The sequence below is a fragment of the Lepidothrix coronata genome, unplaced genomic scaffold, assembly GCF_001604755.1.
Source record: "Lepidothrix coronata isolate B3197 unplaced genomic scaffold, Lepidothrix_coronata-1.0 Scaffold229, whole genome shotgun sequence".
Classification (NCBI taxonomy): Eukaryota; Metazoa; Chordata; class Aves; order Passeriformes; family Pipridae; genus Lepidothrix; species Lepidothrix coronata.
The window spans coordinates 488185-511126 of record NW_016690409.1 but is presented as its reverse complement, the minus strand read 5'-3'; the positions used below and the strand labels follow the sequence as shown (position 1 = coordinate 511126).

General features: G+C 50.4%; 1 protein-coding gene across 3 annotated transcripts; it reads left to right on the top strand.

The window, feature by feature from the left end:
• The first annotated feature begins 550 nt into the window (after positions 1–550).
• Positions 551–22636, top strand: ACLY (ATP citrate lyase). 3 transcript variants are annotated; one of them, XM_017834100.1, is made up of 23 exons: positions 551–608; positions 6591–6760; positions 8109–8231; positions 9599–9661; positions 9955–10145; positions 11065–11144; positions 11597–11724; positions 13055–13173; positions 13639–13775; positions 14169–14230; positions 14404–14521; positions 14681–14835; positions 15197–15287; positions 17199–17340; positions 19133–19301; positions 19745–19849; positions 20084–20280; positions 20446–20527; positions 20866–20976; positions 21290–21417; positions 21601–21694; positions 21931–22085; positions 22451–22636. In XM_017834100.1, exons 2-23 carry the CDS (start codon positions 6602–6604, stop codon positions 22611–22613), a joined length of 2772 nt encoding a protein of 923 aa, XP_017689589.1. In that variant the 5' UTR covers positions 551–608; positions 6591–6601; the 3' UTR covers positions 22614–22636. The 3 variants fall into 3 exon arrangements, with proteins under 3 accessions (XP_017689589.1, XP_017689588.1, XP_017689586.1); XM_017834099.1 differs by having other exon boundaries at positions 11594–11724; positions 22451–22635; XM_017834097.1 differs by lacking the exon at positions 551–608 and having other exon boundaries at positions 6602–6760; positions 11594–11724.
• Positions 22637–22942: the final 306 nt, after the last annotated feature.

Below are 22942 nucleotides of genomic sequence, written 5' to 3'. Positions count from 1 at the left end.
GTGACGGCCTCCGTGAGAGGCTGGTGAGGAAACGGCGCAACGAGGAGGCAGGACGGCCTTGCCACCAGCGTTCCCGGTGCCTCGGGAAGCTCCGTGAGCCTCCCGTTGGCCGCTTCCCCAGGGATCGCGCTCCAGCGGTGCCGCCCGCGCTGGGACCGGAGAACCGGCTCCGGCGGCGCCGCCACTCCCCCGCGGGCACCGCCCGCCCGCCCAGTTGCAGCACAGCCCGCGGGAGGCTCCTCGGCCCGTCCCGGCGCCGGGGAACAAGCCCCGCTCCCGGTGCCGGTGACATCATCTGGGCCCCCGGTGACGTTAGTGGTGGGGGGTCACGGCCGCGAGCGCCGCCGGGGGCGGGGCGGAGGGTGGGCGGGACTACAACTCCCACAAGGCCTTGCGGCCGCGCCCCACCCGCGGCAGCCAATGGGCGCGCGGCCGGCGCTCAGGCAACGTGCACGTGGCGACCGCGGCGGCCAATGGGCGGCGGCGCGTGCCGTGACCCGATGGGCCGAGGGGGCCGCGCTCGGCGAACAAAAGGCGGCGGCGGCGGCGGCGGCGGGAGCGCGGCCGGGCGGGAGCGGAGCGGGGCAACCCAGCCGAGCGGCGCCCGGGTGAGTGCGGGGGGATCGGGCCCCGCCGCTGCGGAGGGGGGTCCACTCGCCCCGGAGAGCGGCTGCGGCTCTGCCCGGCACATGGCGGGGCCTCGCGGGGCCGCTCCCTGGGGCGGCGGTGGAAGGGGCTGCGGGTCGGGAGCCGCCTTGGTTCCGGCCGGCCCCGGCCCCACCGGCTCGCTGGAGGGCGGGCGGGCCCCGGGAGCGCCGTGGTCTCGCTCAAGCGGCGGGTGTGCGGCCGCGAGCGGGGGCGGCCGGAGCGGAGCCCCGCGCTCCCGCCGGCACGGCCGCCCTGACCTTGCCGGGGTGTCCCCGGAGCGGTGCCGGTGGCCGGGGCGCGCTGGGGCGCGGGCGATGTGCGGGGGCACAGCACAGGCATCAGCGAGGGGCTGGGAAGTTGCCCTGGGCTGTGCCCGCGGCAGCTCCGCGCTCCGGCTTTGGGCGTCTGTTCCCTTCCCAGCCAGGTCCACGAGGGCCTTGGCCAAAGCACCTACACCCCCTGCCAGAAGGAAAATCCCTTCGTGGCCATCCTGGAGGAGCAGCCCCGTGTCGGGATCTCGCTGTTCCCGTACGAGCAGGAGGGTGCACAGCGCGTGTCGCTCCCTTCCCGGGACAGGTGGCTGTGTTCCAGCTCTTCTGTTTGCTACCTGCAAACACCTCCTGTTTGTCTTGCTGCTTTCGAAATTCTCATCCTGCTGTACAGACTCTCCCATTCCTCTGTTGAACTGTTTGTTTTCTGCAGCAGCCTCTAAAAGCTGAAGGCTGAGGTGCATCCTGAATATCCTGTTTGTAGGTGTCTGTACTTGTTCTTATCCCTAGTTGGGTTTGGAGCTCAGAGCATCAGCTCTGCTGCCCAGTGCTGTGATCCAAACCCTGTTGAGTTTCCTGCATGTGAGGCTCTGCAGCACTCTCCAGGTAGCAGGGCTTTTCCCACTGTTCCAGTGCTGCCTGAAGTGATTGCCAACAGCCACGGTTGGGAATTCTGCCAGGGAACCTGCCACTGCCTCCACTGTGCAAGCAACATGGGAAGGATTTAAGGAATGAACATGTTAAGGACCTTCCCAAGGCTGCAGAATAAGATGGCCTTTAACGACAGGGTCCCAAATTCCCTACTTGTAGCAGTCGGCACTCACCAGGTGTGTGGAGCCCGTCCACTGCTCTCCATTGGCCACACGTAACCCGGTCTCTGGTCCCTTCCCCTCCCTGGCTACCGCGTTGCTCTCAGGGGTTCCACATGTTCAGGGAGCCTCCCCCAGAGCTGGGCAAGCAGCACCTGCTTGCATCACCCCACACAGCATTTCCCAACTGCAGCTGTGGGACCATGACCCTGCACTGGCCCTCGCTGTGCTCTGCTGAAACATGGGCACTGCCAGGTGGGAGCTGATGTAACTCTTCGTGCTGCCGTGGGCTGAAAATACTGGCTGAGCTTGAACTGCGTTAATAAGTGACCCGGGATGGAGGGGGAAGGCTGCTTTGCCATATGAGTTTGTTGACATAATTCTTGGGAGAGCGGGTGAGAAATCTTCACTGGGGAGGGAGTCCTTTCCTCCTGGCAGAAGCACCGTTCAGGTGGGATTGGAGCATGGTACTGATCCAGATCTAAGAGAATTCCATGCCTGAGTGCCATGTTCTGTCTGAACACAGACTGGTGAAGTGGAGCTACACCTCTGCAACCAGAAAGGGTTTGCAGAAAAACCAACCCAATCACTGTCTTTAATGCCTTTTTCTCTCCCTGCAGAGCAGACTGTGTTGCGCTGAGTTAATGCTACATCGTTGATCTCTTGGGAGTCAGGGAGACTTTACCTGGATTCTGTGTCAGGAATGCCTCCCTGTTTCTCCATTTGTGTTTCCTTTGGATCTGCTGCAAGTTCCCTTCAGCTGGTATTGGGGCAGGTGTATCAGTTGTGTCACAGCAAACACAACGTCCAGCTCTAGGATCCTTGCCTGCCTCTTGCCATCCCACTGTTTTTCTCTGTCAGTACATTTGGGGAACATTTCCCAAATATAAATCCCTTAGCATATTTGACAGGTAATGTTTTGAGGGAATAAGTGCTGCTGAGCTCCCGAAAATGTGCTCTAATCCATGTCTCTTACTTGCTCTGGACTTTCCAGCAAAGGCTGGAATCCAGCACTTCTTGAATCGGTGGGTATGGATGATGAGAGGTCTCTGAGGTGTTGCAGGGAAGCTGTTTGTGTTGGAGCCTCAGTAAATGAACACAAATCTGTGGCACTTCCAGAAAGAACTTATTCTTGAAGCAGTGAAACCACTTGCATTTGTCAAACCAAGACAAGGTGTGTGACATCCACTGGAGAGAGCTCTGCTTCAAACACAGGAATGGCCCCGGTGACACGGGCTGGCCCCAGAGCTGATCCTGCTTTGAGCCTGAGGTTGTGCTGAGTATCCTCCTGAGTCCCCTCTAACCTCAACTATTCTGTGATCTGATGATCTGTCACATTTTAACTGAAAACTTCACGGCATATGCTGTGGGAAATGCTTTATGGTGGCAGTAGATCATCCTTTGCTCAGCAGATTTGGCCAGCAATCAGCTGTGCTTCCATCATAGACCCTTCAAGGGAAAGGCAAGGCGGTTTGTAACTGGCTCTGAAAGGCTGTGATAATGCAGGTACAGTGTCCAGGGAATCATCACAGGCAGCTGGAGAGGCAGCACAAGTTAGAAACTGAATTCCATCTGCCCCTATTCAAAACCTCGTGCAGCGGAGGTTGCACAGCAGGAGCAGATTGGAAAAGGCTTTTTGTGCTGCTGACATGAATCTGCCCTTGTGTGTGGTGGGTGCAAGGTCTGGGACCTGAAGTGGTGAGAAAATTGCAGGTCAGTCTTGGCTAATGAATGATGAACAGAGCAATGTCTGGGTGTGAAGTGGTGAAAGAGAACGTTGTTACCCTACAGCTTGTGTTTGAGACAGAGAGAAGGACTTTTCTTTCCTCTGTTTCTTCAGAGGTGCAGCCATTGCTCTCTCCAGCACTGGTTGGCCCTGCAGGTGCTAAGCATGACTGAAAACAAGATTATCCCTGGCAGATGAGAGTCTGAACCTGCCCCATTCCTGGGAAACTGCAGAGACTGTGTTCTGGTGACTTGAGTCCGTGCCCCTGCTTGGTGTTTGCAGAACAGATGCAGGAAGTTAATGGAGGTGCTCTGATCTGATCTCCCTGGTTGTCAAGGGACCTGCACGAGCACACACAGCTGGAAATTGCTGATGCCCTATGTATTTTTTTCCTGCTGATCTCTTAGCTTAACAGTTCAGCAGACTGAAGCAATTGTTTTGTGCTGTGTGTCCCAACAGAAAGGCGGGGTTGGAGCAGCGGAAAAATGGAGTGAGGGGCGTGATTAAAGACTTGCCAGTGTTTAGGAAATCTGAACCTCGGGCAGATAAGGTCAGAACAGCCTCATTCCTGCTGTTCTGTTGCCATGACATGAGGATGTTGTTATTTTTCATCTACTGCTATTGTAATAATCCTCTGGTTTCCTTTCTTTGCCCCGGTAGTGTTACTGCAAAAATGAGGTGATGACCAGGAATGGTTCTGAGAGGAGCAGCTCCACAGGGCCACTCTCCTGGGAGTGCCCCATGCATTGTGTCCCTCGGGTTTAAGAAATCCCATTTCTGTCACTTTTTCCCGCTGATGGTTTTTATAGGACTGTTCTTGATAAGACCTGAGGAGTATCCCGGGTCCAATTTCTTGCAATTGCAGGTGATTCGTTGACATAACTGGCCTCAGTTTGAGTGGTTTGATTTGTAAATGTGGACTGAAGTTCTGCAGTGCTGTTCAGGGGCTCTGTGACTATCCTGGAGAAATGGCAAAATACTTGAGGTTTTTCAAAGAAATATTTTTGCCACTTTCTTTTACCCATTTGCTGGTGCTGCAGTGAAATGTGATGCTGTTTCTCTGGGACTGGCCCTGAGCAGATTGTGGAGTTGATGGATTTTGAAGGGGTATGAATCAGGAGTATTCCAGCTTCCTCTCAGGCAGAACAAATGGCTGCAGGCACCATGGGAGCAGGGTTTGCTCTCAGAAATACCTCTGTTTTAAAGCAAAAATCCTAATGGAAAGTTTTCAGCACTCTGGTATGGGGGGGGGCTGCAGCTGTGAGGCAGGGCAGCGGTGTGGGGTCTGTGGGAACTGAGTGTGTCTGTGTGTGCCTGCAGGACAGGGCTGGGATGTTGGTTTGGGGTTTGGTGGTTGGTCTCCTCTGGCTGCTCACAAGAACTCCCCTCTCCTGGGGCCACGCTTTGGCACTGGGCTAATGAAACAACAGGGCTGTTTTCAGCAGGCAGTGTTAGGGGCAAGTGTTTCTTGCCCCAGAAACATCTCCCGACGCTGTTTTGAAACAGGATTAAATTGGAAGCTGTGCTGCAACTATTTAGGGTTTTACATCATAACCCCCTGAGAGCAGCCCTGCTGGTCTTTAAAGTCTTTTGCCCCTTCAGTAGCTTCGCCTTTGTGATTTTTAACCCTGGAGCTGCATTTGAAAAGATGTCAGCAGCAGATCTGACTGCTGGTCCTTAACTTAGTTATCAGCTTTCAGTAACAGCACTTAGTCCAATCTGGTTTGTTCTGGAGGCTCAGGGAATGCAGCCTCCCTCCTACTAATGTTGGGATGGACCAAACCTCCTCCTTCCTGCTCTAGGGAAAAGTTCTTTATTTCTAATGATGGCTAATTATTCCCTGGGTGAGTAACCCAGCTGATTACTAATGATTGTTTCCCAGAGGGCAGCACAAGAAATAACTGGAATTTTTAAACTGTTTGCCTCTGTGGGTCTCTGTTTTGTGAGGACAGGTAGTGGGTCTTACTGAGCCATTCCAGTACTTCACTGCCCAGGTGCTCAGATGGAATCTGAGCTCCTCCTTTCTGTGTTGGTGCCTTTCTGCTTTGCAGCTCTCCCAGAATCTATCCCAAGTGTGCTTTTGTTTCCTTCCACATTGGCTGTGCTTGGGGAACAGGAACATGACCCCAGTCACTCAGAATGCAGCAGGAGCCACTGCTCAAGCCTCCCTGTCAGCAGTCTGACCCCTCAGACATACCAAACCCACTGGCTGATCACAGGACTCAGTTCTGATGTGTGACAGATGCAGACAGGGTCACTGGAATGAAATATTCTTTTAAAAAAATGTTTAGGGCAGCTAAAAAGAAATGCATCTTTGACACCTATGACTTTGTTGCTGCCTATTGGAAACAAAAGTTACAGCCTTGAGGTCAGAAGTCATTTCCTTACATCAGTTTGAAAGACACTTGAAAAGAGAATAAAACCATCCCCCATCCTAATTCCATGGAATTAGGAATTTTTTCTTAAACCCAAACAAACAAAAAAAAAAACCCCAACCTGTCTAACCTTAATCTTTTGTTGTCTTGAGCATCTTATTCTGTCGGGTGTGAAGCTCCTTCCAAGACATCTGGTTCGGAAACAAGAAAAAACAATGATGTAAACGTGTTCTGGTTTTGGTAATCCTGGCAGCGTTTTCCTTTCCCTTTAGGAAAGGGATGGGGGTTGCTGATGTGCCTGCAGTCAGGCTCACACTGGGAACGTGGGAAGCTGTAGGGAAGTGGGTGGGAGGGAGGGGTTCCCTCCCTGGAACAGCACCAGAAGTGATAGATGTGTTACACAGACCCCCCCCAGGAGCAAACCTGGGTTGCTGTGAGATTTGAGAGCAGCTGCCAGAACTGGGCACCCCCTGGATGCTCCAAGCAGAGGGTTTGGGAAAGGCTCTCGTGGCTGGGACAGGCTCCTGGGATTCTGCCTTTCCCTGCAGGCAAGGCTGGACCAAAACAGTGTTCAGGGCAGGGGAATGGGGTGGAAATTTTAAGCAACATGAATAGTTCTTGCTTGTCAGGTGAGTTTTTTGATGTTATGTTTAATGTGGAGACAGAGCCCAGCTCTGGGTTTGTGTTGAGCTGGGTGATGGGGAGTTCTCAGCCACAACAGGGCTCTGTTCCTGATGGATTTTTGTGTTTTTTCTCCATCCAGACTAGATAGCCATGTCAGCCAAAGCCATCTCCGAGCAGACGGGGAAGGAGTTCTTGTACAAGTACATCTGCACGTCCTCTGCCATCCAGAACCGCTTCAAGTATGCCCGGGTCACCCCGGCCACGGACTGGGCACGGCTCACCCAGGACCACCCCTGGCTCCTGAGCGAGGTAAGGACAGCAGGAGCTGCCTTCCTGGAGTGCCTGAGCCCTGCTCCGGATCCTTCCCCAAGGACCATTCACTGCTGCTGCTCTGCCACGGTCACTCCCAACCCTGGTGAAGAAACAAGCCTTGCTTCAAGGCTCAGTGTCACCTCGTGGGGGGCTGATTATGCAATTCCTTGAAGGACTGAAACACAGGAGCAGAGAGAGCTGCGAACAAGCTGCTCATAACTGCACAGGAGGTAGAGGAGGCTGATTCAGGCAGAGATGTCAGTCCCTGTTCTCAAACCCTTGCTGTCTGATATTAGGGAGTGCTCTCTCCATGGCTGGCTTTATCCAGTGTCCAGTTAGGACACTGCTTAGTTTTCCTGTATCCAGGCAAAATGTCAAGGAAAACTTTTTTTTTTCCTTCTTTTTCAATGCAAGATCTTTTATATCTCTGTGTGTCATAGCCACGCACTTTCTGTAGAGTAAATATATCCAGAGCTCTTTTTATTAGCTGCCCAAGCTGGCTTCTTCCCAGTGGTTAATTATATTAAGTCGTTGGCTGGAGAATATGAATGTCTCACAGTCCTTGACTGACTGACTGATAGAAGCCCTGCACTAATTAAATGTTCTATGCTCAAGTGCCTGAGTGAACTGCAGGAAGAGATCAGCACTGCTTCTAAAAGCCTCGCAGGAAGCCAGAAGGGAGCAAGGATGCTCTGGAACCTTAAGGCAGGTTCTGTAAGGCTAGAAAGGGCTGCAGGGTCCAGCAGCAAGACCATGCTCAGTGTCCTGTACCTCAGCACAGTGTGTTCTGACTCTACTCCTGCTGCTGAAGTTCCAGGACACATCAGCAGTACAGGAGAATGGCACCCACTTCTCCTTTGTTTTTAATCAGATATTTGCAAGCTAGAGATAAGTGTGTAACCCAGGAGCAGCCTTCCATGGGTATCTTACAGAAAGCTGCTGTCAGTTGACTAAAATATGCATGACCCCTGGCCCTGGCCAGTCTCATAAGCAGTGTGTAGTGACAGCAGGAGTTGTTGGTTTTGGGTTTTTTTTGTGAGCAACTGTGCCTGCCATGACACACACATTTTTTTTCATCAAAAAAGCCAGAACAAACTGTCACCTCAGTCTCTGATGTCTGCTCACGGCTGAGTAGAAACAAAGCAGCTTTTCTTGAAGTATACTGTAAATAAACCTTGCAGGCATGTTGTACGAGGAGCTGGATTTGCCAAGATTAAAGACATTCTGCAAAGATCTGTGCTGTACAGAGCTAGTTTAGATTTTTGCTTTACTATCTGCAGAGAACTGCTTGACCAAAGTCACTTTCTAATGCTTCTTCCTTTGAATCTCTTGCCCAACCTTGTAGCGTTTAGTGGTGAAGCCAGATCAGCTCATCAAGAGACGTGGGAAGCTTGGACTGGTTGGGATTAACCTCACTCTGGATCAGGTGAAGGCTTGGCTCAAGCAGCGCCTGGGCCAGGAAACCACGGTGAGTGTCACCTCAGCAGCAAGGACAAGGCTGCTTTTTCCTGTTTCTCCTGGCCCTGCTGGCGTGGGGGTGTTTCTCTTGCTTCTGGAGGTTTCAAACACGTGTGATGGTGGCGGAAAAAGCAAGTGAGAAACTGTCCCACGTGTGAACTTGCTGCTGGTAAATGAGCCCTGAGAACTGACCCACCGTGACAGGGCACAGAGCCCAGTGCTCCCTGTGACTCTGCTGTCTGTGCAGGGCCGGTGGGAACTCAGCAGGAATTAGCACCACTTCGAAATTCCCTTCCCCTGGGAGTCAGCTGCTGGTAGCTGGATGCTGTGTTGAGCTGGCTCTGCTGCTTCCCAGTAGCACCCAAGACAGTGTAAAAGCTGTCATAAAAGCATCCCCTACTGCATCCAGCTCGTGTGTTTTGGCTGATGACTGAGTGTTACTTCAGGTCCTTATTTTAACTCAGTGCTGCCCTAATATATTTATTTTCCTGGGAATGGCACTGCAATGCTAATGATAACAAAGTGCCCGCCATCCCTGCTGCCGTGTGTCGGGAGCTGATGGAGTTCTGCTGCCTCAAGGAATTGGTGCCTTTGGCCCTGCTGGGATTGATTTGCTGCTGGCTCCAGCTCTGAGCCGGTGCAGCTCCCTGGAGAATTGGGAAACAGCAGGAACTGCATCTTGTGTGCTGCCCATTGGGAAAATGATGGATGTGGAAATCACTCCTTTAGCACAATACAACAACCACATCTAAAGCAAGGACTGGGCCACAGGCTTGGGACTACTGGTGTCCTTGGGAACAGGGAGTATCCCCCATGTGTGGGAGTGTCCCTTGAGCCAGGCTAGGGTTTGAATAGCAGGAAAGTGCCTACACAGGGCAGTTCCCAGACCTTGCTCTAGTTGTGTCCCTGTAGGAAGGGGATAAAGGGTTGTCGTGCTCTTCCATGCTCCCTGACACCACTTCAGGGCGAGGACTGCTCTGAGGCCTCTGCTCCTGCTACTCAGGAATTCACTCACTTCTGATTTTTTCCAATGCTCCAAGAGCAGCTCAAGTAGTCACCCTGTGCTGAGCAGGGCTCTATGATGGTGCTGTCTCTGGAACAGGAGGCGAGAGCAGCTGTCCCAGTGTAATTGTGATACCCCTCTGTCCTATGAGGAATGGGGAAGGTGACTGACTCCTGTAACCAGATATCCTTGGTGACAGTGCTGGATGTTGTGCTGGAGAGGGAGGAGTGGTTCTCCAGGAGGCCTGGTGGAGAGGTGCTTGAAAGAGTGATCTTAGAGCAGTGCTGATTAATTCTCAAAGCTTGCCTTGTGCTGTCACAAATGTGGAGACTGGACAAGTGGTTATGGGTGTTTGTCTTGTTTTCTGCCCCCAGATTGCTAATGCGAAGGGAATCCTAAAGAATTTTCTGATCGAACCCTTCGTCCCTCACAAACAGGTTAGTACCCCAAATAAAGCATTAAAAAGGGCTTTTAAATCTCTTTGGACTTGCACACTTAGCTGGATTGGTACAGTGGAGAAGGCAGAAGTTTGGGGGTGTGCTGTTGAGCTCACAGGGTCAGTGCACAGCCTGCACAACCCAAGGCAGTGTCGGGGCCACTCCAGCACTGCTGCTCCTGGGGAAGCTCGATGGTGGGCTTGGGTGCCCCATCCCTGGCACTGGCACAAGAGCCTCTCCAGGGTCTTCTCTGGGTGTCAGTGGCTAACTTTTGTGCCTGCTCTGTGGTGCAGGAGGAAGAGTTCTACGTGTGCATATATGCTGCCCGTGAGGGAGACTATGTGCTCTTCCACCACGAAGGGGGTGTGGATGTGGGAGATGTGGATGCCAAAGCTCAGAAGCTGCTCGTGGCAGTGGATGAGAAGCTCAGTGAATCAGATGTGAAGAAGCAGCTCCTGCAGCATGCACCAGCAGACAAGAAGGAGTAAGTACAGCTGCCAGCTCTGGGCAGGACCAGCCACGCAGCAGCTGCTCTCCTTTATCCCAGTGTCACATCCCTCAGTTCTGCTCACCTCGAACTTCACACTCCTGCCCTTCTTGCTGCTCTCCAGAATATGCCATGTATCCTGAATCCAAGTTCTCTGACCTTATCTGAGCCGCCTGTGAAACCCAAAATTAGGTTTAGTGCTGAGCCTTCACTTGGCAGCAGCACTTCTCAGCCTGCTCAGGTCTCGACCTCTGAGACTGGAGACATGTACTGAATTCTGATCCTTTGTGCCAGCTTAGAAGTTTCTTTTGTTTAGTGGAAATAGTGATAAGATGTGGATCTGACTGCTAAGTCAGAACTGCCCTGTCCCTTGCTCTGGCCCAGTCTCCAAAGTTATTCCTGCAGCGTCTCTGTAGATCTCAAGGCTTCTGCATCTCCCTCAATTAGCTGCCCATACCTCATTATCTTAATGTGAGTCATGATTTTTCCGAACACAACGTAATCCCTGCTGGCATCGTGCAGCACTGAAGGGCTGAAGGAGCCTGTCACTCCATCAGTTCACTGCAGCCTCCTCCCCATCACAGATGAGGAAGCTCAGATCTGACAAAGATGGGTATCAGCAGGAAGACAACCAAGTGCGTCTGTCTCCTGGGGAGATAAATCAGACTGCACAGCTCTGACAGTTGTGAGCAACTGTGTCCTCCCAGAGTTTGGTGGAGGGTAATTAGGATGAGTCATCAAGGTCTTCCTTCCCTTGAGTCATCACCCAGGCTCCTTCCAGAGAAGATGAATGAGAATGAAAGAAATTGATGCTGAGTAAATTTGCCACAAATACCAATGAACAGAGCAGGCTGTGCTTAGGTTTGGCTGCTTTCATTAACTTGTGTCACTTTTTTTTTTTTTTTTTTTTTAACAGCATCTTGGCCAGCTTCATCTGTGGCCTGTTCAACCTTTATGAAGATCTGTATTTCACATACCTCGAGATCAATCCATTAGGTAATGGATGTTTTTGGGAACAGAACTTCCTGTTCTGAACTGCTGGAATGTGTTCTTGATCCTTCTCTGGGTTCTGTAGTTCACAACAGCACCAGGTGCCATGTGCAGAAGCACAGAGGTGGCTGTGATGTGTCTTGGAGCTGCTTGTTGAGTGACTTAAAATGAGTGAATGAAAAATTCCATTGAAAGGGATCTTAGGGCAGAACTGAAGAATGTAAAAGTTGCTCTGTTAGAACAAAACATCCCCTGAGGCAGAGCCTGGGCCATGGCCACAGGCACTGGTTAATTCCTCAGGGAACCTGCTGGGGCTGGTAAATGCTGCTCAGTGCTGGGGGGAGCAGCAGTGACCCGGCTTAAGGAATGATCTCTGTGGTATCAGATGTTGAAGTAAACCCGTTACATGTCCTTGTACAAACCACCAGAGTTAATTGTGATGTTTTTCACTGCAGTAGTGACTAAAGATGGTGTTTACATCCTTGATCTGGCTGCGAAGATTGACGCGACGGCTGACTACATCTGCAAAGTGAAGTGGGGGGATGTGGAGTTCCCCCCTCCCTTTGGCAGGGAAGCTTATCCCGAGGCAAGTGACAGCCCAGATTCCTTCCCTGGGGCCTGCAAGATGAATTCCTCAATGCTTATATCCCCAGCTTCCAGTGGTTTTGCTGTGTTTCCAACACTTTGGCAGTGCTGCCCATGCCAACCTGTGTACAGGTAGCTGTAGTCCTGGGACTGCTCGTAATCACACTCTGAACTGCAGTCACTTCCCAGCTCTCCTTGGATGTTCTTTCAGTTCTTTAATTCAGAACTGACTTCTTTAAATGGAGACTGATACTTAACTTCCCTCAGCTGTGTGCCAGAGCTCTGTACCTGTACAGAGCTTGCTTCTGTGGTTCCCGCCCGTGTTGCTCCCCTCAGCATCACTTTTTTGTGAAGCAGTGGTTACTGGCAGCCTCGTGGGAGCTGTTGTTCCCTCAGTGTGTCAGTGGCAGTTCTGAGAGCAGAGCAGCAGCTGTGTGCAAATGCTGCATCCGAGTGTGAATTCAGAGAAAATAATTACCATCTCTCAGGCTTTCAAGTCAGAAGTTAAGATGTTAATGCACCTGTTTTCCCAAGAAGTGAGGACAAGATGAGACCTGCAGGCAGCCCTTTGTAAAGCCAGCAATGTCTGCTTCCTCTCCAAATTCCCTGGGTCTGTGCTGCTGGATGCACAAGCACTGCTCCAGAAAGCTCCTAGCAGCTTCAGAAGCTATTGGAAATAGAGCTTTCTCCTTAGTTATTCTGTTACTTATTTCAGGTGACTGCTCTGCTCTCTCCAAAAGGATTTCTGTCCTGATTTTTTCATTTCAATACTTATAATCATGCTTCAGTTGGAAGGTTTTTGTACTGTGGCCAGGAAATCCATTTAGCTGTTCCTCTCCATGCAGCTCGCTGGATGCCAACACTCAACTCAATTTGCTCTTAAAAGGATTAGTTCAGGTTTTGTCTCTGAATCATCCCTCTGTGAGTGCCTGGGAAGGTTGTTATGGCACGGTCTTTGCTGGGAATGTTAATGAACTCCGATGAAGTGCTGCTCAGCAGCCTGGCACGCTGGGCTCCAGGGGCCCCATGGTGAGCCAAATGGCAGCTCTCAGTGATTACATTCCTGGCTGCAGCACAGCCAGAGTGGTCACCATGGGTGTGATGATTTTTAGATTTTGTCTGGCCTCAGTCTCAGACAAGGTCAGAACAGACTCTTCAGTTCTGTTCAGATTTTGTGACTGGATGGAGAGATGGCACTGGGCCTCTGTCCCTTACAAACACGGTGTCTGTAGCTCTGCTGTCCCTCAGCTGTAGCTGACACCTAGCACTGCCCCTCGGGATGGAAAAGGCAGATGCAGAAGGAAGTTGAGGTTGTGCTGCTCTCCCTGCAGGAAGCCTACATTGCTGACCTGGATGCCAAGAGTGGGGCCAGCCTGAAGCTTACGATCCTGAACCCCAAAGGCAGGATCTGGACCATGGTGGCTGGTGGTGGTGCCTCGGTGGTGTACAGGTAACAGGAACAAGGTTTCCAGAGAAAGGGGTGGATTTACAGTGCTGGAAGAACATAATTCTGCAGCCTGTGGCAAGCAGACTGTTCTAAAGCTGTTTTTCTCATACTGATGTTCGGAATCCCTTTAGAATGAAGGTGCTGTGCAGATTTCTCACCAAGCTGGAACATAGAGTTCCCCAGGCAATTTAATTCTGGGAGGTTGAGATACATTTTCTTTTTGACTTGGAGAGAATTGAGCTGACTGGAGGGTGTTGAGGTCAATATTATTGCTGTAGTGGTCACTGAGTTCCCATCATATCTAGGGAGTATGACAAGGCTATGACTGGCACCAAGGGGAGAGCAGCTTTGTTTTCAGCAGACAGCACAGTCCCTCTGTTCTGAGTGCTGCTTTCCCAGGGCTTTGGAATGCTTTAAGTCCTTTATAGTGACTCAAGTTATAACTAACCTCTTAAATAACTTTTATAGTGACACCATTTGTGACCTGGGGGGTGTGAATGAACTGGCAAACTACGGGGAGTACTCGGGAGCCCCCAGTGAGCAGCAGACCTACGACTATGCCAAGACCATCCTCTCCCTCATGACCCGAGAGAAGCACCCAGAAGGTGAGGGAGATGCTGCAATTCCAAAGCTATGAAGCTGCAGGAAGTTCGTATGAAGTTCAGGAAAAACCTGAACAAATGGGGGCTGTTACTCTGCTTAGCCCTCCCTGGCAGAGCTCTCAATGTACTGCTGCCTTCAGAGGGAAGCAGGAATGGATTTTTGTCAGCTCTTCCTTCAGAGGCAGGACTTGTGGTTTTCTGTGGAGCCTGAGAGATTCTTATCAAACATTCTTGCTTGTTACAAAGCTCTTATCTTCCGGGCTCTACTAAACACAACTGTGAACAACTGGCTAGTCTGCACTGCAGCTTTGTTTCACTTTGTCCTAAATTGCTTCATGATCTTGGAGTATGCTGCTCTTAAAACAGTTCTATTTACACATGTTTTTCTTCCCTCAGGGAAGATCCTGATCATTGGAGGCAGCATTGCAAACTTCACCAATGTAGCAGCCACCTTTAAAGTAAGTGACCAGTCAGAAGCACCAGCAAACACCCACTTGTCAGCCCCAGGCCTTTCTTCCCAGTTCCCTGTTGGGCTGAGGCTGATAGTCCAACTCTTCCAGAACTTCCTGAGATGATGAGACAGGGTAAAGGTCAGACCACCCAGGTCACCTGTCCTGTGTATTTCTTGTAGGGCATTGTGAGAGCAATTAAGGATTTCCAGGGCCCTCTGAAGGAGCATGAGGTGAAGATCTTTGTACGAAGAGGAGGCCCGAACTACCAGGAAGGGTTACGTGTCATGGGAGAAGTTGGTAAGGACCAAGCTTTTCCTTAAGTTTTGTTCTTGCATCTTATTTCTTCCACCTGCTCTCTGCTGAGCCTTCTCAAGGTTAAATGTTTCTCTTTGGCAGAAGCTCACCTTGTTCCTTCCCCCCCCCACCAAGGCTGACTACTGCTGTGTGTCTCCACAGGGAAGACCACTGGCATCCCCATCCATGTCTTTGGCACGGAGACTCACATGACTGCGATCGTGGGCATGGCGCTGGGCCACCGCCCGATCCCCAACCAGCCGCCCACCGCTGCCCACACCGCCAACTTCCTCCTCAACGCCAGCGGCAGCCCCTCGGTGAGTTCCCCCTGTGCCGTGAAAGGGGACAGGGTGGAAATGGGTCTTAGCCACCACTGTATTTGTAGAGAGCTTTACAAAAGCGAATGTGGCTCTGCCCGCATGGTTTGAGGAAGGGCCACCCCAATGCCCACCTCGCTCGTGGCAGAAAATGTGACCTCTCAAATCCAGAATGTGACTCTTGTACCTACTGGGTCATTAAGGAGTTTTCCCTTCCCTGACTGAAACAGCCTTATCTTAAAATCAGTTTTCTTTGGTTTTCTTTGTAGCAGACCAGCGTGGCCAAAGTGGCCGTTTCCTCCTCTGTGCTCCAGGGGTTCCTGGCACTGTCCCTCACTGACTTGGTTTCTGAATCTTTCAGACTCCCGCACCGAGCAGAACCGCCTCCTTCTCTGAGTCCAAAACAGATGGTATTGCTCCAGCCAAGAAGGCAAAACCAACAGCACCTCTTGGTAAGTCCAGCCCTGGCAGTGCTCTGCTGCTCCCAAAGGCAGGACGGGCACGAGACAAATGCTTTTTTTTTTTTTTCTGGACATAAAGGGAAGCAATTTCGTGGTACCTGCTTATCTTTGTCTTGAGTGTAGTTAGGTGGTTTTAGCTGTCACTTGTTTTTTAACAAAAGCAAAACCCAAAAGCCCCAAGTGCTGTGGGGAGGAGGGCAGCTCAGCACCTGCCCACGTGCCCAGCCCTTGGGCTGGCAGCAGCCAGCTCTGTCACGCTGTTGCCTGAGTGATTCTCTCTTTAACAGATTCAATCCCAGCCTCGACACCTGGCTCAGGTAGGACCCGTGTGACCAGCTGAATGTGCCTGGCCTTGCTGGCAGCTGACTTTTAGTTCTTAGTTTTGTGGCTGTCTTTTCTCTCCAAAAGTTTGCCGTGTTGTCTGGTCTTCCCGCCTGCCCAGCATATTTAGCTGTCACCATGTGACCTTCTCATCTGGTTTTTCAAGTGTAGATCACATATGCCTTTGCACAAACACTTTATTTCTGGGGGAGAGAGGGACTGGTCTCAAACTTCAGTTTTTCTTCCCTCCCCACAACCACTACAGAGAAGAACAGCCCCAGACACATTGTGAAAAGCTCTGTTACTTTGATTTCCAAAAGGAGGAGTCACTAACTGTGCCCAGTAACTGGCATCTTGTTTCAAAGGGAAGCAAAGTAGTGCAGGGGCCCTGCTTATCAGGCTTGGAAAGTACCTTTGAGATTCTCTTGAGCTCTGTGCTGAGAATAACCTGCTGAATCAGGGGCAAAGTAGAGCTTCAAGTTACCTCCCTTGTCATGAAGAGGGACAGTAGAAGGGGAATTCTCAGATTATTGCTTGTGTGATCTCAGATAAACAGCATCACCTCTCTGGGCCTGCATTTTACTGTTCCTGGGAACACTCATGCTGCCTCCTTGCAGGCACCTACAAGATAAACAGAATTTTCATGGTAAGCAAATCCCTAATAACAAGTCAAGTTGCAGTTGAATCTGAACTGTGAGTGTGTAGGTCTGGAGAGCAGAGATTGATTCCTTGTTGAAGCCAGTGTCCTGTTTAATCCCTAACACTGTTTACCCTTGATTCAAAGCCAGAAGGAACTCAGCAATAGCTTGAGTTGGCATCAGCAGGTGGACCAGCTCTGAGTTTTTACAAGTTTTAAAACGAATTCTGCTTGGAGACAAAGGGAGGGACCCAACGTTGTGCTGTGACAAGTGGTGTAAATAGACTTTAGGCCAACAGTCCATCCTCACTGGCTGAACTGTTGCCTTTCCTGTGACTCTGTCCACTGAAGCCAAGTTTTGTGCTATATGTAAGTTCTTGGAGCCGTCAAGTTTGTATTGGATTCTGGTCATTAAAAAAAAAAATACTGAAAAGAAAAGCTGAGTGCGTTGAGCTCCTTTACTTTTTGTTCCCTCCATTTCCTGCTTTTCTTTTCGTTTCCTACTGTTCTTCTGTGGTGCCCCGACAAACCTCCTGTGGGCCACATGCAAATAAATAAATAAAATTCAAAGTTCTCTTCAGCTTTGCAGAAGAAAACTGGGAGGAACATGAATGGCCCATGAGAGGAGAGGAAGAGGCAGTTTTCACTTCTCTCCTCTCCTACGCCAGCTCCACCCTGCAATTCACTTGCCCGTTTAGTGAACCCCAAAACCTGGCTGTTGTGTTCAGAATCCAGGGAAAGGGTTGCTGTGCTTCGTTTACAGTTTCTTCCTTAATTTGGACAGTGTGGCTACTCCATCCTGCAGTTCACGTCTTGGTTCAGTTTGGGGGAGGGGAATATGCTCACTCAGGAGCCTTTCAGCAGCCGTTTGGCAAAGCTGCAGTTTGGGTCTTGCTCAGATGTACAGTTTGAACATGGTTTGTTTCTTTGCCCTCTCTGAGCAGGTAAAGCCACGACACTGTTCAGCCGCCACACCAAAGCGATCGTGTGGGGGATGCAGACCCGGGCTGTCCAAGGAATGCTGGACTTTGATTATGTTTGCTCCCGGGACGAGCCGTCGGTGGCTGCCATGGTTTATCCATTCACGTAAGTAGCCTGTGACTGCATCACTTTTGACTGCTTCCCTCCAACTCTTCTGTGAGCTTCCCCCTCTCCCAGTCTCTGTGGTTCTTTAGTGGAGCTCTGCCCTGGACTCCATCCCTGCTGGAACACCTTCTCCTCCGCTCCCTTCCACCCCTGGCTTGGCTTTGCAGGCTGCTCAGTTTCCCTCAACCACTGATTTTGGGCTGTGCTGTTGAAACAGCTGAATGTTCACCACAGAACTGAAGTTTCACTTCATGTGCCTGTCAAAAGGTATCCAAGTTGTGTTCTTCACTCAGTGAGTAAGGCAGGTGTGACTGCCTGGGCTTTCTGTACAGCTCAGCAGAGGCAGGCAGGCTGAGTAAGGCTCCTTCCCTGCATCTGTTCTTTGACATGTGCTTGTCTGAGACACCTTGATTTGTGCCTGCAGCAGCAGGAATTTCCCCTCCAAATATTAGCCAGAATCATAGTCGCTCTGCTAAAGCAGTCTGGCTGGTATGTAGCCAAACAAAATTTAAAAAAAACTAAAATCTTATTCATGCTCTTTCCAATAGCAGCAGTGGTTCCTTAGCAGGCAGGAAGCCCATGGATCCTTCAGTGGGATAGAGAGTTCCCTGGTGGTGTTCACTCTCTTGTACTCATCCCTATGGGGATGCGAGGGACCGTTGAGTGTTTCAAGTTAGCCTCTGGAGGAACTTCCAGAGCATGGCTGTGTGTGAGCTGTTTCATTGTACCCCCGAGCGTGGGGGTCTCGCTGTGTAACAGGACAGGTAGGGAGAAGGGAAGCAGTGGCCGTCACTTCCAGTACAGTGAGGTGGGAGCACAGAGCCAGGCAGGAGCCTTGGTTCATTCCTGTGGTATTTACAGACATCCTGGAGAGCTGATGTCTAATCAACCTCTGTCCTGCAGAGAATTTCTCCTCTTGACAATTAAGACCTCACACTGTTACTCTGCAGCTCTGATGGTAATTGCAGCTCTGTAATAACTTCTCAGCAAGTGCAAACCTCGGGGTGCTGAGTGCAGGCACAGCCACGGGTGAGTGGCAGCCCCTGGCAGAGCTGCAGTTGATTACAGAAGAAAAAGCAATAAGGATTAAAGTTTAAGGCTACCTGTAATTATCTAATTCTGCTTGACCTTTTGGTGGAAGCCAGGCTGGCAAAACCTGGAATGTTCTGTCACGAATGTACCAGTATGGGAACACAGCTGGTATCTCTACACTCTTAAATGACTGCACAGTCAGAGTTAATGCAGGCCTGGTCGGAGCATCTGCTGTGTACAAAATACCTACAGTGAAACCTTCCCAGGTGCTTCCCTTCCAGTGCCTGTGGGGTGAGGAGTGTCTCACTGTAGCAGGATTGGGAAGCTGGCCCTCCCGTTGCTGTCCTGGCTGTTCCCCACAGATGCTGATTTCCCATTTCCCCAGCCTGGTGTTTACTCCAGCCCAGTGACGCAGCTTTGCACACCTCTCATTCATTACTCTCTCTGTGCCTCATTCTGTCTTCCAGCTTGGAGTAGAGTTAAGGCTCTGGTAACTTCACTGTGGGAGAGCTTATTCATCTTGCTGGATGCCTCTGTCCCCATTAGCCCGTCTCCTTCCATATGCTGCTCTGTCCTATACTCTGAAGAACCTTCTGCTGTCATATGGTCCCTCCCCACACATGCTCACGTGCTCGTGAATGTCTCAGTCAGTCTCGAGGGCTGAGCACGGGGTTTGTAAACTCCTCTGTCTGCATGCACTGTGTCCCTTTGCCTTTCCAGCAGCCTAAAGGTCAGGGCTTTTCCATCTTCTCCTCCACAGTGGTGACCACAGGCAGAAGTTCTACTGGGGCCACAAAGAAATCCTGATTCCAGTCTACAAGAATATGTCAGATGCCATGAAGAAGCACCCAGAGGTGGATGTTCTCATCAACTTTGCATCCCTGCGCTCTGCCTACGACAGCACTGTGGAAACCATGAATTATCCCCAGGTGAGCGTGGGATCCAGAAGAAGCCCAAGAGAAGACCCTTTCGGCAGGGTACCAGTGTTTCTTAAACTGTGATGGCATTAGTGAGTTGTCTTGATCTTCCAGCTTGGCAGATAAACACCCCAGTTCTAAGCCCTTACAGACTGTAAGGGAAGGTACTGGGGTTCCATCACAATCCTGATGCTGTGCTTGCAATTAGTGTAAGAGGAACTCGGTACCTCTTGGTTAGGAGTAACTACTTCAGGCTGATTAAAATACAGTGCTGCTCTGATGTGCAAGGGAGAGAAAATTCCCTGACCAGAGCATTGAGACTGCTGGGAAGATTATGACAGACTGTGGATCTGTGCACTGGGCCTTCCTGGATGAGAATGCGTGGAGTGACCTCCCAGGGGCCTGACAAGGGGCAACTTCTGTGGGTACCAATGGTTTTCTTTCTCTTGCTGCAGATCCGCACCATTGCCATTATTGCCGAGGGCATTCCAGAGGCCCTGACACGCAAACTGATCAAGGCAGCTGATAAAAAAGGAGTCACCATCATTGGGCCTGCAACTGTAAGTACTGATGGCTGCCTTCCCCTGTCTTTCTTAACCTTCAGATCAGCTTTTTCCAGTGGATGAAGTGCATCCTACAATTCGCTTTGTTTTTAGTCACGGGAGGTGTGTGTTAGTCTCTCATTTTAAGGTCCTTGCCATCCTCCCTTGTCTGCACAAATGCTGACAAGGCTGCCTTACAGAAACATTCCTCTGTTTCGTGGTGTTTTAAAGGGCTTTACATCTTTCTTGTAGGTTGGTGGGATCAAGCCCGGTTGCTTTAAAATAGGCAACACAGGAGGCATGCTGGATAACATCCTGGCATCGAAGCTGTACCGCCCTGGCAGTGTGGCCTACGTGTCCCGGTCTGGAGGAATGTCCAATGAGCTCAACAACATCATCTCCCGAACCACTGACGGGGTCTATGAGGGGGTGGCCATCGGAGGAGACAGGTACGAGTCGGCATCTTCAGCAGACTCTGGTTTTCAAGTCAGTCAACAGAAGAATCGTTGGTAATTTGGAGGAAGAAGGGCAGGTTGGCTGTTGATTTTTTTTTTTTTCCTTTCAGAAAAGTTTGTGAAATCAATTTCTACCATTTTCCCCTGTATTGCACACAGATATCCTGGCTCAACTTTTATGGATCATGTCTTGCGTTATCAGGATACTCCAGGAGTGAAGATGATTGTAGTACTGGGGGAGGTGAGTGAGACCACTTCACTCCTACCTGAGAAATACCAGTGTGTGATTTTGTTTTGGGAGCATCTGACCTGCTAAATAGCAGCTACTTATACTATTCTTGAATATCCCAATTTTTATTTCTTGCTGCTTTTATCAAAAAAAAAATTGCATGCATTCCACAGGCAAGTTTAGTCTTCACTACTTCAAAAAAAACCCAACAAAATTCAGGAAACTTTGTTCTGAGACTTCAGCTGTTACTTGGTGAAAAAGGAGGGAAAATCCCAGCAACGTCTCCAGTGTGTGTCTTGGAGCTGGTTTCCACAAAAGTGCAGTTTGGAATCATATCTCTCTCCCTGCAGATCGGAGGCACAGAGGAGTACAAGATCTGCAGGGGTGTTAAAGAAGGCCGGATCACCAAGCCAATGGTGTGCTGGTGTATTGGTACCTGTGCCACCATGTTCTCCTCAGAGGTACGTGCAAAAAGGGGAAAAACACATAGAATGAGGATAAATCCACAACAGGAAGAGAAACCCAATTCTCTCACTGTGCCTAAACCTTCCAGAATTGCCAGTGGCAACTTTAATGTGCAGAAGTTCATAAATATAAATGATAAAAGCTTTTTGTGCTTCTATGGTGTTTCACAGGAGATTTCTAGGGGATTCTGCTTACTTGTGAAGGGAGCCCAAAGTTCCCAGGGAATGCAACAAATTCCAATAGCCACCTGCTTCTGGAGTGGGAATGGGTGCCTGTAGTCCTTACTGTTCTCCCTTCTCCTATTTGTAGGTGCAGTTTGGCCATGCAGGAGCTTGTGCCAACCAGGCTTCCGAAACTGCTGTGGCAAAGAACAAGGCCTTGAAGGAAGCTGGGGTGTTTGTTCCCCGGAGTTTCGATGAGCTGGGAGAGCTCATTCAGTAAGTCACACTCACAGAGCACCTTCAGCAGAGACAAAAGCAGTCAGGGCACTGATTCTGACCTCATGGGGAATATATTCCTGCTTAAGGAAAGCAACTGTTACTCATTGTGGGGTTTTAAAGTCTGGGTTAGGACCACCTCGCTTGGATCCCTTAAAAGGACCAAATGGATTCTCTCCCTAGGTCTGTGTACCAGGATCTTGTGGCCAGAAAAGTGATCGAACCAGCTGAGGAAGTGCCTCCTCCAACTGTGCCAATGGATTACTCCTGGGCAAGGGTGAGCTCTTGGGTTCCTTGGAACCAGACAAGGCATTTGCTGGGATTCTGGATGCCGTGTTGGGGTTACACCTTGTGCTTTAGTGTTACTTGTGAGCTCCCCGGCTGCACTGGTTCTGAGCTGTGGAAGCTGCTCTGAGGGCAAGCCTCAGGCGTTGCTGTTTGCCTGCTCTGCCCGGTACTGCCCTTGCTGCCAGTGTGGGTGTTTAACATCCCATCTTTACGCTTCAATTCCAGGAGCTGGGACTGATTCGCAAACCAGCTTCCTTCATGACCAGCATCTGTGACGAGCGAGGGCAGGAGCTGATCTATGCTGGGATGCCCATCACTGAGGTCTTCAAAGAGGAGATGGGAATTGGAGGGGTTCTGGGCCTGCTGTGGTTTCAGAGGAGGTGAGGCAGCTCTTGTGAAAGATCACAAATTCTTTGTTTTGGAGTTTTCCTTGTTTATTAGTGGAGTTCTAAGCAAAAAAGTAACTCCAGGGTTCCTTTGTGAACGTAGATTCGCTGGAATGCCATCTCTGTAATCCCTCCTTTAGACCATGTCAACATTTCAGGCTACATACAATATGTTTTAGTCTTAGGATGGAGTTTTCCACAAGTTTTGTGGTGCATTGAGGAAATTTCTTTGTTCTAGGCCTGATTCACACTTTCTGACTACTTGTTTATTGTGTCACCTCAGCTCTGGAGAGTCTGGAGACTTGACAAGCATTTTCACTTGTGTTCTGTCCCCTGACTGACCCGGTGTCTGTGCCCAGGTTGCCCAGGTACGCCTGCCAGTTCATCGAGATGTGCCTGATGGTGACAGCAGACCATGGGCCGGCCGTGTCTGGGGCTCACAACACCATCGTCTGCGCCAGGGCTGGCAAAGATCTCGTCTCGAGCCTCACTTCAGGCCTTCTCACTATTGTGAGTACCTGAGATCCAGGAGGTTTAGCTTTTGTTATTAATTACTCTTCTAGGTTCCATTACTATTAATTTAAGATTTGAATTGACTGCAGAGCCATGGGCTGGTGATGTCTATTCATTCACACCTTGAATTTCAACTCTAATAGTCCAGTGCTCTCTGTTTCAAACTGTGTCCATTTTTCCAGTAAGCCAGAACTAGTTTGTCTCATCTGAGTCTAGAAGTATTTTGTAGCAGCCAAATTGCTGTCAGTATTGCCCCTGTTTGGTTGCCTGGTTTCTTCCAAGACTGACAAGTAAAAATGTGACTAAAACAGACTTTGGAATTGCATTTTCCCCCACAT